Source organism: Bombina bombina, chromosome 4, assembly GCF_027579735.1.
Source record: "Bombina bombina isolate aBomBom1 chromosome 4, aBomBom1.pri, whole genome shotgun sequence".
Classification (NCBI taxonomy): domain Eukaryota; kingdom Metazoa; phylum Chordata; class Amphibia; order Anura; family Bombinatoridae; genus Bombina; species Bombina bombina.
In genome coordinates this window covers 798,405,157-798,418,453 of record NC_069502.1, presented here as the reverse complement: position 1 = coordinate 798,418,453, position 13,297 = coordinate 798,405,157, and the positions used below count along the sequence as shown (strand labels likewise).

At 50.0% G+C, this 13,297-nt stretch overlaps 2 protein-coding genes across 3 annotated transcripts in view; one reads left to right on the top strand and one right to left on the bottom strand.

Annotated features, from left to right (window-relative positions):
• The window catches only part of LOC128657016 (zinc finger protein OZF-like), a 134,505-nt gene extending 132,833 nt beyond the window's left edge, over positions 1 to 1,672 (bottom strand). The window contains exon 1 of the mRNA XM_053711240.1: positions 1,648 to 1,672. The gene's annotated coding sequence lies outside the window, so the exon portion shown is untranslated. The remainder of the gene's footprint in view (positions 1 to 1,647) is intronic.
• A 351-nt stretch (positions 1,673 to 2,023) lies between these two features.
• Positions 2,024 to 13,297, top strand: part of LOC128657015 (gastrula zinc finger protein XlCGF26.1-like) — a 110,882-nt gene continuing 99,608 nt past the window's right edge. Inside the window, exons 1-2 of one of the 2 annotated variants that reach the window (XM_053711238.1) lie at positions 2,024 to 2,142; positions 4,943 to 5,098. In XM_053711238.1, the coding sequence (XP_053567213.1) occupies positions 5,047 to 5,098 (52 nt within the window). In that variant the 5' untranslated portion in view covers positions 2,024 to 2,142; positions 4,943 to 5,046. Of the gene's footprint in view, positions 2,143 to 4,774; positions 5,099 to 13,297 lie in introns of those variants that run through there. The other variant, XM_053711239.1, reaches the window with a different exon arrangement.

Sequence of the window (13,297 nt, the reverse complement as noted above, 5' to 3'; positions counted from 1 at the left end):
CTCAGTCCCCCTCAAACCTCAGCCCCTGTATAGACTCTTAGCCCCCCTCTGTCTCACAACCCAGCCCCTGTACAGATTCTCAAACCCTCTCTCTCACACACCCCAGTCCTGTACTGGTTCTTAGTCCCCTCTGTCTCATACCTAAGCCCCGTGTACAAGATCTCAGTCCCCTCTGTCTCACAGCCTAGTCCCTGTACAGACTCTCAGCCCCCTTTGCCTCACACCTCTTACCCTGTACAAGACTCTCAGCCCCCTCTCTCTCACAGCCCAGTACTGGTTCTCAGCCCCCTCTGTCTCAAACCTTGTACCCTGTAAAATACTCTCAGCCCCCCTCTCTCTCTCTTACAGCCCAGTCCTGGTTCTTAGCCCCCTCTGTCTCACACCTCACACCGTGTGCAAGTTCTCAGACCCCTCTGTTTCACACCCAGTCCCTTTGGAGACTCTCAGTCCCCTTCTGTCTCATACTCCAACTCCTTTATATCCTCTCAGCCTCCTCTGTCTCACACCCCAGCCCCTGTACAAACTCTCAGCCCTCCCCTCTGTATCACACTCCAGTCCCTGTACAGACCCTCAGCCCCCTCACATCCCAGCCCCTGTACAGACTCTCAGCCCCCTCACATACCAGCCCCTGAACAGACTCTCAGCACCCCTCACAAGTCAGCCCCTTTATAGATTATCAGACCCCCCTCTGTCTCACACCAAAGTCCCTGTACAGACTCTCAGCCTCCCTCCATCTCACATCCCAGCACCTGTAGAGACTCAGCACCCCTCACAACCCAGCCCCTTTATAGATACCAACCCCCTCTGTCTCACACCCAAGCCCCTGTACAGACTCTCAGCCTGCCTCCATCTCACACCCCAGCTCCTGTAGAGACTCACAGACCTCTCACTCACACACCAGTCTCTGATTTGGATCTTAGTCCCCCTCCGTCTCACACCTAAGCACCTGTAAAGTCTCTTAGCCCCCTATGTCTCACACACCCCTGCCCTTGTACAGACTCTCAGCCCCTCTCACACCTCAGCTCTTGTAGAGACTCAGACACCTCTCTCTCTCACACACACGCACACATATCAGTCACTGTATTGGTTCTTAGTCCCCCTCTGCCTCACACCTAAGCCCCTGTACAGTCTCTTTCCCCCCTCTGTCTCACACCCCAGCCCATATACAGACTTTCAGCCCTCTCCTCTGTATCACACCCCTATGTACAGATGCTCAGCCCTCCTTACATCCCAGTCCCTATAGACTCTCAGCCCCCTCTATCTCACACACCCCAGCCTCTATACGGATTATCAGTCCCCCTCTCTCTCTCACACACCCCAGTCCTGTACTGGTTCACAGTCCTCCTCTGCCCCACACCTAAGCCCCTTTACAGATAGACTATTAACACCCTCTGGCTCATCAACCGCTCTTGGTCTTAGACCCCAGCCCCTATACAGACCCACAGCACCGCAGTCTCACATCCCAGCCCGTGTACAGGTTCTCACCCCCCATCTGTCTCGCACATAAAGCCCTACTTTTCCTCTTAACCCCTCTCTCCGCACCCACAGCTCACCCTCTTAACCCCCACTCTCTTCACCCCTCACCCTTAGGCGGTTAAAAATGTTATGTTAGTTGTCAGTCACGCTTCCATAAATAACTTTTATTACCTGGTAGCAGCTAGATCCAGTCCGGTTAAAGGACAGATGATGTCACTGCAGTCACGTGGCTTGTGTGTTCACGGTCCTTTTACTGCAAGGGATCTAGCTGCTACTCGAGGATAAAGTACTGGAATGAGGCCGTGTGTATGGCAGAGGGAACCTCTTTATAATATTATTTATCTGTATATAATGCACTAGGGAGGTATTTGTGTGTGAGGCAATGGGAATATCTATACAATATTATATACTTGTAGATAAGGTACAACTGGGATTATTAAACTAAGTATCAACCTGGTGATCTCGCATCTTTTACCGTACGTGACGCTAATGCATACAGCTTCCTCTGCACTGCATGCTGGGAATTGGTTCATGGTTTCCTGCTTCCGTTTGATTCCTGCTGAAGATCACGATGGAACGAACGCTGGCAATTGTCTCCTGGGATGTATAGCACTTTCCCGTGTTTGATTCCTGGGATGTGCTGACTCTCAGCTGCCTAATAACCAAGTCAGTAAATCAGCTATAGACTGATGGGTGTCATATGTGTACAATGTTATTTGCGTATAACTGTACTACAGTACTAGTGTGTGTCACTGTGTTTATACTGTGTGTGTGATAAATGTGTAGTTAATTGCGGGAGGAGCAGAACAATTCCACCTTTCCACATGATATGTAGCTCCATATAAGGTCTATAAACTATGTATTTTGTTCTTTATATTAGATTGCGGGGAAGTGCAGTACATATTAGGTAGAAGGAATATTATATATGTATATTAGGTACTAGGGAGGGGGTTTGTGTGCGCTTGTGTAGAGGGATCCTCTCTATAATATATATCTGTATAAAGGGACAGGGAGGCTCTGTGTATGATGCATAGTTAAAGGGCTATTATAATGTAAAATTATATAGCGACTCTGTAATGCTATTTCACTACCACAAATGGGTGAAACCTCTCTACTAAGGTTTTGTAGAAAATGGCTCTGATTGAGAGGGAACCTGTCTCTATAAGGTACTGTGGAGGGGTCTGTATGTGTGAGAGTGAACATCTCTCTGCGGAATCTGTTGGCGCTCTACAAATAACCAATAATAATATATATCTGTATAGAAAATACTGGTGAGGGGTCTGTGTATGTGTGAGGTAAAGGGAACTTCATTTATATATATATATACAGTAAGCGCATCAAGTTTATTTTATTTAAAATGTTTAGTTTTATGTAATGAAATAACTTTGCAATATATTTTCATTCTTTATTTTGCCCCTTTTTGTGTAATTTGGTTCAGAAAATTAAGCAATTTCTAATTCTAAGAACTTACACCCTGCTGACTTCTCAAGGCCAACTCCGCTATATATCTGTCTCTAAGTGGCTTTATCAGATAACAACTGCACTTTATACTAACTTTATGACTGTAGCTAGCCTTGTTGACTGTGGACTAAACCCCAGATTGGCTTCTCTAAATAAAGAAAATGCTGGGTGGAGTATGGCTATTTAAAAATAACTGCTGTAAAAAAGGATGTTAATGTTAGACTTGGCTGATATGTTATTCTATAGCAACACAACAGGAATGCCCTTTAATTACAAGGTGTTTACTGTCCCTTTAAGTGATAGTAGCTCAGGCAGACAAAGTGATAAAAGCCCATTCATCCCTGTGACACAGCCGAGACTTGAATCCTGTGAAGTTTGTTTAATTGAGGGAACTGCCGGGGTATAAATAGCGCTTCTTATCAAATTCTAGGTGCCTTTAAACAATGTTGGTGATGTGGAAAAATAATAAATGTCTTTTGTTTCACATGCTATAAGCTACTGCAGTATAGTGTAAAACTGCATGGGTACACTAGGAAATTCCAGAGAATTATCACCAATTTGGGCTTATAGTTTAATTCACTAATTTATTAATGCAAACTAAAGTTGGGTTCTAAAAATGCTAGGTCTATTGAAAAGACAGCATATAGATTGTGTGGGTAACTCACATGAAGAATTAAACACAATGGAATTGATATTCAAAAACAATAAATGTAAATGGTTGGAAACGGCTTCACACAAGGTTGTCAAATGGTTCAAATGAAAGGGTTAAAGGTTTGTAAATAGTAACATAAAATAAAAAGACTTGGCTGATATGTTATTCTATAGCAACACAACCGGAATGTCCTGTAATTACAAGGTGTTTAATGTCCCTTTAAGTGATAGTAGTTCAGGCAGACAAACTGATAAAAGCTAATTCATCCCTGTGACACAGCCGAGACTTGAATCATGGGAAGTCTGTTTAATTGAGGGAACTGCCGTGGTATAAATAGCGCTTCTTATCAAACTCTAGGTGCCATTAAACAATGTTGGTGATGTTGAAAAATAATTCATGTCTTTTGTTTCACTTGCTATAAGCTACTGCATTATAGTGTAAAACTGTGCATGCGTACACTAGGGAATTCCAGAGATTTATCACCAATTTGGGCTTATAGTTTAATTCATTAATTTATTAATGCAAACTAAAGTTGATTTCTAAAAATGCCAGGTCTATTGATAAGACAGCATATAGTTTGTGTGGGTAACTCACAGAAGAAATAAACATAATGGAATTGATATTCAAAAACAATAAATGTAAATGGTTGGAAACAGCTTCAGCACAAGGTTGTCAAATGACTAAAATTAAAGGTTTGTAAATAGTAACATAAAATAAAAAAGCTATGTATTGTTAGAGAAGTTAAAGGGATGGTCTTGGTCTACTCCAGAATGTTTATTGTTTAAAAAGATAGATAATCCCTTTATTACCCGTTCTCCCTAAGGGTGATGTGGGAAGCCAGATGTGGACCCGTTGCTCAATGTGCCTAGAGCTTTATTACCCATTCCCCAGTTTTGCATAACCAGCATGGTTGTATTAATACACTTTTTACCTCTGTGATTACCTTGTTTTTAAGCCTCTGCAGAATTCCCCCTTATTCCAGTTGTTTTGACAGACATGCATTTTAGCCAATCAGTGCTTACTCCTAGGTAACTCCACGTGTATGTGCACAATGTTATCTATATGGCACAAATGAACTAACACCCTCTAGCTGTGAAAAACTGTCAAAATGCCCTAAGATAAGAGGCGACCTTTAAGGTCTTAGAAATTAGCATACAAGCCTACCTAGGATTACCTTTCAATAAAGAATGCCAAGAGAACAAAGCAAATTTGATGATAAAAGTAAATTGAAAAGTTTTTTTAAATTGCATGTCCTATCTGAATCATAAACGTTTACATTTGACTGTCCCTTTAATGTATACCCAATATGACAATGAACTGTACATGAGACTCTCTTTCGCTGTCTTTGTTTAGGCTCCGGTTACTGTGAAGATCACGTACAATACACATCACTGCGTTTGTCAGTAAAGAGGAAACATTATAAGAATATCTGACTAATTAATTTGCTAAACAAGACAATGTCTGACAAGACTGAGAACCAAACCTCAGACCTTCCTGATGCACACAGAGGTAAGCAGGACGTCACATGCATGTCACCTGGTTTTGTCATCAGAATGGGATAATATTTACTAGAGATGCACCACAATTTTCGGCCAAAAATGGCCCTATTCCATTCGGGCCGAAAATTGCATGCTCTATCTGCCCCACACCTACACTTGCTGGCCGCCACTTACTGTATCCACCCACACCTAAAATTAAGGCTGGTGCAGCTAAAGGCCTTTAGGCCATTTGGGTTAGCAACTACATTTCCCACAATGCCACTCATTAAGTCACTGCAGCACAGCCTCCTCTCTCCTTTCCTACCTAGAGCGGTTCCTCTTTCTGCAGGATCTGCACTTCCTGAAAGGCTCCAGTGTACTGTTGGTGTGGAAGAAGAATTGCTCCAGTTCAGCTCCGTTAGAGACAACAGAGATTTTACAGCTGTGTAGTGTGGGAAGGTAGAGAGGGGTTGCTCTGTGTTAGGCTGCTGTAAATCAAACCTCCGTTGTCTCTAACGGAGCTGAGCTGCTGAACCGGTGCAACTCTTCCTCCACATTATATATAATATTTTTACATTGAAGCTACTCTCAGGCTCCGCCTTTTCCGGAGTTTTGTACCACCCCTCGCTTTCTGCTACTCACTGTCACCTCTGTGTCTGCTCCGCCTCCTGGGACTTGTAGTCCAAATGATCCTCAACCGAGCCTCATATAACAAACAATTGGGCAAATGAAAACTACAATACCCGGCAGCCTTTGCGGTGCTGAAAACAGTCTAGGTAAGGTAGGGGATTGGTTTCCCAAATTGTGTTGTGAGTTGTAGTTCTTGTAAGAGAGCTTGTATTAAAAATATAAAGGTGTCAAAGGAATCTGTTACTACAACTCCCATCACACACAGCGCAGGTAACTATTACCTCCTGCAATACAGCTGGGGAGAAACACAGAGATCACAGGTTAGTGACACATAGTCATGTGCAGAACTCAGGGAGTCTGTAAGGAGGGAGAACTGGGGGTGAGGAGAAGAGTACAAGGAGAGAGTGAAAGGGGAGCATAAGGGGGGCCAAGAGAACAGGGAGAGAGTGAGGAGGGAGCACAGGGGGAGAGACAAGAGTACAGGGAGAGAGTGAGGGGGGAGCCAAGAGTACAGGGAGAGAGTGAGGGGGGAGCACAGGGGGAAAGACAAGATTACAGGGAGAGACAAGAGTACAGGAAGAGAGTGAGGGGGGAGAGACAAGAGTATAGGGAGAGAGTGAGGGGGGAGAGACAAGAGTATAGGGAGAGAGTGAGGGGGGAGAGACAAGAGTACAGGGAGAGAGTGAGGGGGGAGAGACAAGAGTATAGGGAGAGAGTGAGGGGGGAGAGACAAGAGTACAGGGAGAGAGTGAGAGGGGAGAGAAAAGAGTACAGGGAGAGAGTGAGAGGGGAGAGAAAAGAGTACAGGGAGAGAGTGAGAGGGGAGAGAAAAGAGTACAGGGAGAGAGTGAGAGGGGAGAGAAAAGAGTACAGGGAGAGAGTGAGAGGGGAGAGACAAGAGTACAGGGAGAGAGTGAGGGGGGGCGAGACAAGAGTACAGGGAGAGAGTGAGGGGGGGAGAGACAAGAGTATAGGGAGATAGTGAGGGGGGGAGAGACAAGAGTACAGGGAGAGAGTGAGGGGGAGAGACAAGACTACAGGGAGAGAGTGAGGGGGGAGAGACAAGAGTACAGGGAGAGAGTGAGGGGGAAGCACAGGGGGAAAGACAAGATTACAGGGAGAGACAAGAGTACAGGGAGAGAGTGAGGGGGGAGAGACAAGAGTACAGGGAGAGAGTGAGGGGGGAGAGACAAGAGTACAGGGAGAGAGTGAGGGGGAGAGACAAGAGTATAGGGAGAGAGTGAGGGGGGAGAGACAAGAGTACAGGGAGAGAGTGAGAGGGGAGAGAAAAGAGTACAGGGAGAGAGTGAGAGGGGAGAGAAAAGAGTACAGGGAGAGAGTGAGAGGGGAGAGAAAAGAGTACAGGGAGAGAGTGAGAGGGGAGAGAAAAGAGTACAGGGAGAGAGTGAGAGGGGAGAGACAAGAGTACAGGGAGAGAGTGAGAGGGGAGAGACAAGAGTACAGGGAGAGAGTGAGAGGGGAGAGACAAGAGTACAGGGAGAGAGTGAGGGGGGGCGAGACAAGAGTACAGGGAGAGAGTGAGGGGGGCGAGACAAGAGTACAGGGAGAGAGTGAGGGGGGCGAGACAAGGGTACAGGGAGAGAGTGAGGGGGGAGAGACAAGATTACAGGGAGAGGGTGAGTGGGGAGAGACAAGAGTACAGGGAGAGAGTGAGGGGGGCGAGACAAGAGTACAGGGAGAGAGTGAGGGGGGCGAGACAAGGGTACAGGGAGAGAGTGAAGGGGGGAGAGACAAGAGTACAGGGAGAGAGTGAGGGGGGAGAGACAAGAGTACAGGAAGAGAGTGAGGGGGGAGAGACAAGAGTACAGGGAGAGAGTGAGGGGGGAGAGACAAGAGTACAGGGAGAGAGTGAGGGGGGAGAGACAAGAGTACAGGGAGAGAGTGAGGGGGGAGAGACAAGAGTACAGGGAGAGAGTGAGGGGGGCGAGACAAGAGTACAGGGAGAGAGTGAGGGGGGAGAGACAAGAGTACAGGGAGAGAGTGAGGGGGGAGAGACAAGAGTACAGGGAGAGAGTGAGGGGGGAGAGACAAGAGTACAGGGAGAGAGTGAGGGGGGAGAGACAAGAGTACAGGGAGAGAGTGAGGGGGGAGAGACAAGAGTACAGGGAGAGAGTGAGGGGGGAGAGACAAGAGTACAGGGAGAGAGTGAGGGGGGAGAGACAAGAGTACAGGGAGAGAGTGAGGGGGGAGAGACAAGAGTACAGGGAGAGAGTGAGGGGGGAGAGACAAGAGTACAGGGAGAGAGTGAGGGGGGAGAGACAAGAGTACAGGGAGAGAGTGAGGGGGGAGAGACAAGAGTACAGGGAGAGAGTGAGGGGGGAGAGAAAAGAGTACAGGGAGAGAGTGAGGGGGGAGAGAAAAGAGTACAGGGAGAGAGTGAGAGGGGAGAGACAAGAGTACAGGGAGAGAGTGAGGGGGGGCGAGACAAGAGTACAGGGAGAGAGTGAGGGGGGAGAGACAAGAGTATAGGGAGATAGTGAGGGGGGGAGAGACAAGACTACAGGGAGAGAGTGAGGGGGAGAGACAAGAGTACAGGGAGAGAGTGAGGGGGGAGAGACAAGAGTACAGGGAGAGAGTGAGGGGGAAGCACAGGGGGAAAGACAAGATTACAGGGAGAGACAAGACTACAGGGAGAGAGTGAGGGGGGAGAGACAAGAGTACAGGGAGAGAGTGAGGGGGAGAGACAAGAGTATAGGGAGAGAGTGAGGGGGAGAGACAAGAGTATAGGGAGAGAGTGAGGGGGGAGAGACAAGAGTACAGGGAGAGAGTGAGAGGGGAGAGAAAAGAGTACAGGGAGAGAGTGAGAGGGGAGAGAAAAGAGTACAGGGAGAGAGTGAGAGGGGAGAGAAAAGAGTACAGGGAGAGAGTGAGAGGGGAGAGAAAAGAGTACAGGGAGAGAGTGAGAGGGGAGAGAAAGAGTACAGGGAGAGAGTGAGAGGAGAGAGACAAGAGTACAGGGAGAGAGTGAGAGGGGAGAGACAAGAGTACAGGGAGAGAGTGAGAGGGGAGAGACAAGAGTACAGGGAGAGAGTGAGGGGGGCGAGACAAGAGTACAGGGAGAGAGTGAGGGGGGCGAGACAAGGGTACAGGGAGAGAGTGAGGGGGGAGAGACAAGATTACAGGGAGAGGGTGAGTGGGGAGAGACAAGAGTACAGGGAGAGAGTGAGGGGGGCGAGACAAGAGTACAGGGAGAGAGTGAGGGGGGCGAGACAAGGGTACAGGGAGAGAGTGAAGGGGGAGAGACAAGGGTACAGGGAGAGAGTGAGGGGGGAGAGACAAGATTACAGGGAGAGGGTGAGGGGGGAGAGACAAGATTACAGAGAGAGGGTGAGGGGGGAGAGACAAGAGTACAGGGAGAGAGTGAGGGGGGAGAGACAAGAGTACAGGGAGAGAGTGAGGGGGGAGAGACAAGAGTACAGGGAGAGAGTGAGGGGGGAGAGACAAGAGTACAGGAAGAGAGTGAGGGGGGGAGAGACAAGAGTACAGGGAGAGAGTGAGGGGGGAGAGACAAGAGTACAGGGAGAGAGTGAGGGGGGGAGAGACAAGAGTACAGGGAGAGACAAGAGTACAGGGAGAGAGTGAGGGGGGAGAGACAAGAGTACAGGGAGAGAGTGAGGGGGGAGAGACAAGAGTACAGGGAGAGAGTGAGGGGGGGAGAGACAAGAGTACAGGGAGAGAGTGAGGGGGGGAGAGACAAGAGTACAGGGAGAGAGTGAGGGGGGAGAGACAAGAGTACAGGGAGAGAGTGAGGGGGGAGAGACAAGAGTACAGGGAGAGAGTGAGGGGGGAGAGACAAGAGTACAGGGAGAGAGTGAGGGGGGAGAGACAAGAGTACAGGGAGAGAGTGAGGGGGGAGAGACGTGAGGGGGGAGAGACAAGAGTACAGGGAGAGAGTGAGGGGGGAGAGACAAGAGTACAGGGAGAGAGTGAGGGGGGAGAGAGTGAGGGGGGAGAGAAAGATTACAGGGAGAGAGTGAGGGGAGAGAAAAGAGTACAGGGAGAGAGTGAGGGGAGAGAAAAGAGTACAGGGAGAGTGTGAGGGGGGAGAGACAAGAGTACAGGGAGAGAGTGAGGGGGGAGAGACAAGAATACAGGGAGAGAGTGAGGGGAGAGAAAAGAGTACAGGGAGAGAGTGAGGGGGGAGAGACAAGAATACAGGGAGATAAAGATTACAGGGAGAGAATGAGGGGAGAGAAAAGAGTACAGGGAGAGAGTGAGGGGGGAGAGACCAGAGTACAGGGAGAGAGTGAGGGAGGAGAGAGAAGAGCAAAACAGAATGAGAAGCAGTCTGCCAGGAACGAACAGCAGCATCAATAGCTTGTTCTATGGCCCGGTTGCCACCTGGTAGTAGCTTCTTTCTGCCCAATTTTGCTTTTCACAGAGGAAAACTTTCCTATAGTATATCAGTCTGATCCCGCCGACATGGTCAGTCCAGCCCCGAAATACCAGGCAATTCTCCTCTGAACAAGGAACATGACAACCCCAGATGATTGTTTCTGCCTCCCCTGGGGAGAGACAAGAGTGCAGGGAGAGAGTGAGAGGGGAGAGACAAGAGTACAGGGAGAGAGTGAGGGGGGAGAGACAAGAGTACAGGGAGAGAGTGAAGGGGGAGAGACAAGAGTACAGGGAGAGAGTGAGGGGGGAGAGACAAGAGTACAGGAGAGAGTGAGGGGGGAGAGACAAGAGTACAGGGAGAGAGTGAGGGGGAGAGACAAGAGTACAGGGAGAGAGTGAGGGGGGAGAGACAAGAGTACAGGGAGAGAGTGAGGGGGGAGAGAAAGAGTACAGGGAGAGAGTGAGGGGGGAGAGACAAGAGTACAGGGAGAGAGTGAGGGGGGAGAGACAAGAGTACAGGGAGAGAGTGAGGGGGGAGAGACAAGAGTACAGGGAGAGAGTGAGGGGAGAGAAAAGAGTACAGGGAGAGAGTGAGGGGGGGGGAGACAAGAGTACAGGGAGAGACAGGATTACAGGGAGAGAGTGAGGGGGGAGAGACAAGAATACAGGGAGAGAGTGAGGGGAGAGAAAAGAGTACAGGGAGAGAGTGAGGGGAGAGAAAAGAGTACAGGGAGAGAGTGAGGGGGGAGAGACAAGAATACAGGGAGAGAAAGATTACAGGGAGAGAATGAGGGGAGAGAAAAGATTACAGGGAGAGAATGAGGGGAGAGAAAAGAGTACAGGGAGAGAGTGAGGGGGGAGAGACCAGAGTACAGGGAGAGAGTGAGGGAGGAGAGAGAAGAGCAAAACAGAATGAGAAGCAGTCTGCCAGGAACGAACAGCAGCATCAATAGCTTGTTCTATGGCCCGGTTGCCACCTGGTAGTAGCTTCTTTCTGCCCAATTTTGCTTTTCACAGAGGAAAACTTTCCTATAGTATATCAGTCTGATCCCGCCGACATGGTCAGTCCAGCCCCGAAATACCAGGCAATTCTCCTCTGAACAAGGAACATGACAACCCCAGATGATTGTTTCTGCCTCCCCTGGGGAGAGACAAGAGTGCAGGGAGAGAGTGAGAGGGGAGAGAGTGAGGGGGGAGAGACAAGAGTACAGGGAGAGAGTGAAGGGGGAGAGACAAGAGTACAGGGAGAGAGTGAGGGGGGAGAGACAAGAGTACAGGGAGAGAGTGAGGGGGGAGAGACAAGGGTACAGGGAGAGAGTGAGGGGGGAGAGACAAGGGTACAGGGAGAGAGTGAGGGGGGAGAGACAAGGGTAAAGGGAGAGAGTGAGGGGGGAGAGACAAGGGTAAAGGGAGAGAGTGAGGGGGGAGAGACAAGAGTACAGGGAGAGAGTGAGGGGGGAGAGACAAGAGTACAGGGAGAGAGTGAGGGGGGGAGAGACAAGAGTACAGGGAGAGAGTGAGGGGGGGGAGAGACAAGAGTACAGGGAGAGAGTGAGGGGGGGGAGAGACAAGAGTACAGGGAGAGAGTGAGGGGGAGAGACAAGAGTACAGGGGAGAGAGTGAGGGGGGAGAGACAAGAGTACAGGGAGAGAGTGAGGGGGGAGAGACAAGAGTACAGGGAGAGAGTGAGGGGGGAGAGACAAGAGTACAGGGAGAGAGTGAGGGGGGAGAGACAAGAGTACAGGGAGAGAGTGAGGGGGGAGAGACAAGAGTACAGGGAGAGAGTGAGGGGGGAGAGACAAGAGTACAGGGAGAGAGTGAGGGGGGAGAGACAAGAGTACAGGGAGAGAGTGAGGGGGGAGAGACGAGTACAGGGAGAGAGTGAGGGGGGAGAGACAAGAGTACAGGGAGAGAGTGAGGTGGGAGATACAAGAGTACAGGGGGAGACGAGTACAGGGAGAGATTGAGGGGGGAGAGACAAGAGTACAGGGAGAGAGTGAGGGGGGGAGAGACGAGTACAGGGAGAGAGTGATGGGGGAGAGACGAGTACAGGGAGAGAGTGAGGGGGGAGAGACAAGAGTACAGGGAGAGTGTGAGGGGGAGAGACAAGAGTACAGGGAGAGAGTGAGGGGGGAGAGACAAGAGTACAGGGAGAGAGTGAGGGGGGAGAGACCAGAGTACAGAGAGGGAGGGAGGAGAGACCAGAGTACAGGGAGAGAGTGAGGGGGGAGAGACAAGAGTACGGGGAGAGAGTGAGGGGGGAGAGACAAAAGTACAGGGAGAGAGTTGGGGTGGAGAGACAAGAGTACAGGGAGAGAGTGAGGGGGGAGAGACAAGAGTACAGGGAGAGAGTGAGGGGGGAGAGACAAGAGTACAGGGAGAGAATGAGGGGGGAGAGACAAGAGTACAGGGAGAGAGGGAGGGAGGAGAGACCAGAGTACAGGGAGAGAGTGAGGGGGGAGAGACAAGAGTACGGGGAGAGAGTGAGGGGGGAGAGACAAAAGTACAGGGAGAGAGTGAGGGGGGAGAGACAAGAGTACAGGGAGAGAGTGAGGGGGGAGAGACAAGAGTACAGGGAGAGAGTGAGGGGGGAGAGACAAGAGTACAGGGAGAGAGTGAGGGGGGAGAGACAAGAGTACAGGGAGAGAGTGAGGGGAGAGAAAAGAGTACAGGGAGAGAGTGAGGGGGGAGAGACAAGAGTACAGGGAGAGACAGGATTACAGGGAGAGAGTGAGGGGGGAGAGACAAGAGTACAGGGAGAGAGTGAGGGGGGAGAGACAAGAGTACAGGGAGAGAGTGAGGGGGGGAGAGACAAGAGTACAGGGAGAGAGTGAGGGGGGAGAGACAAGAGTACAGGGAGAGAGTGAGGGGGGAGAGAAAGAGTACAGGGAGAGAGTGAGGGGAGAGAAAAGAGTACAGGGAGAGAGTGAGGGGAGAGAAAAGAGTACAGGGAGAGAGTGAGGGGGGAGAGACAAGAGTACAGGGAGAGACAGGATTACAGGGAGAGAGTGAGGGGGGAGAGACAAGAATACAGGGAGAGAGTGAGGGGAGAGAAAAGAGTACAGGGAGAGAGTGAGGGTAGAGAAAAGAGTACAGGGAGAGAGTGAGGGGGGAGAGACAAGAATACAGGGAGAGAAAGATTACAGGGAGAGAATGAGGGGAGAGAAAAGATTACAGGGAGAGAGTGAGGGGGGAGAGACCAGAGTACAGGGAGAGAGTGAGGGAGGAGAGAGAAGAGCAAAAC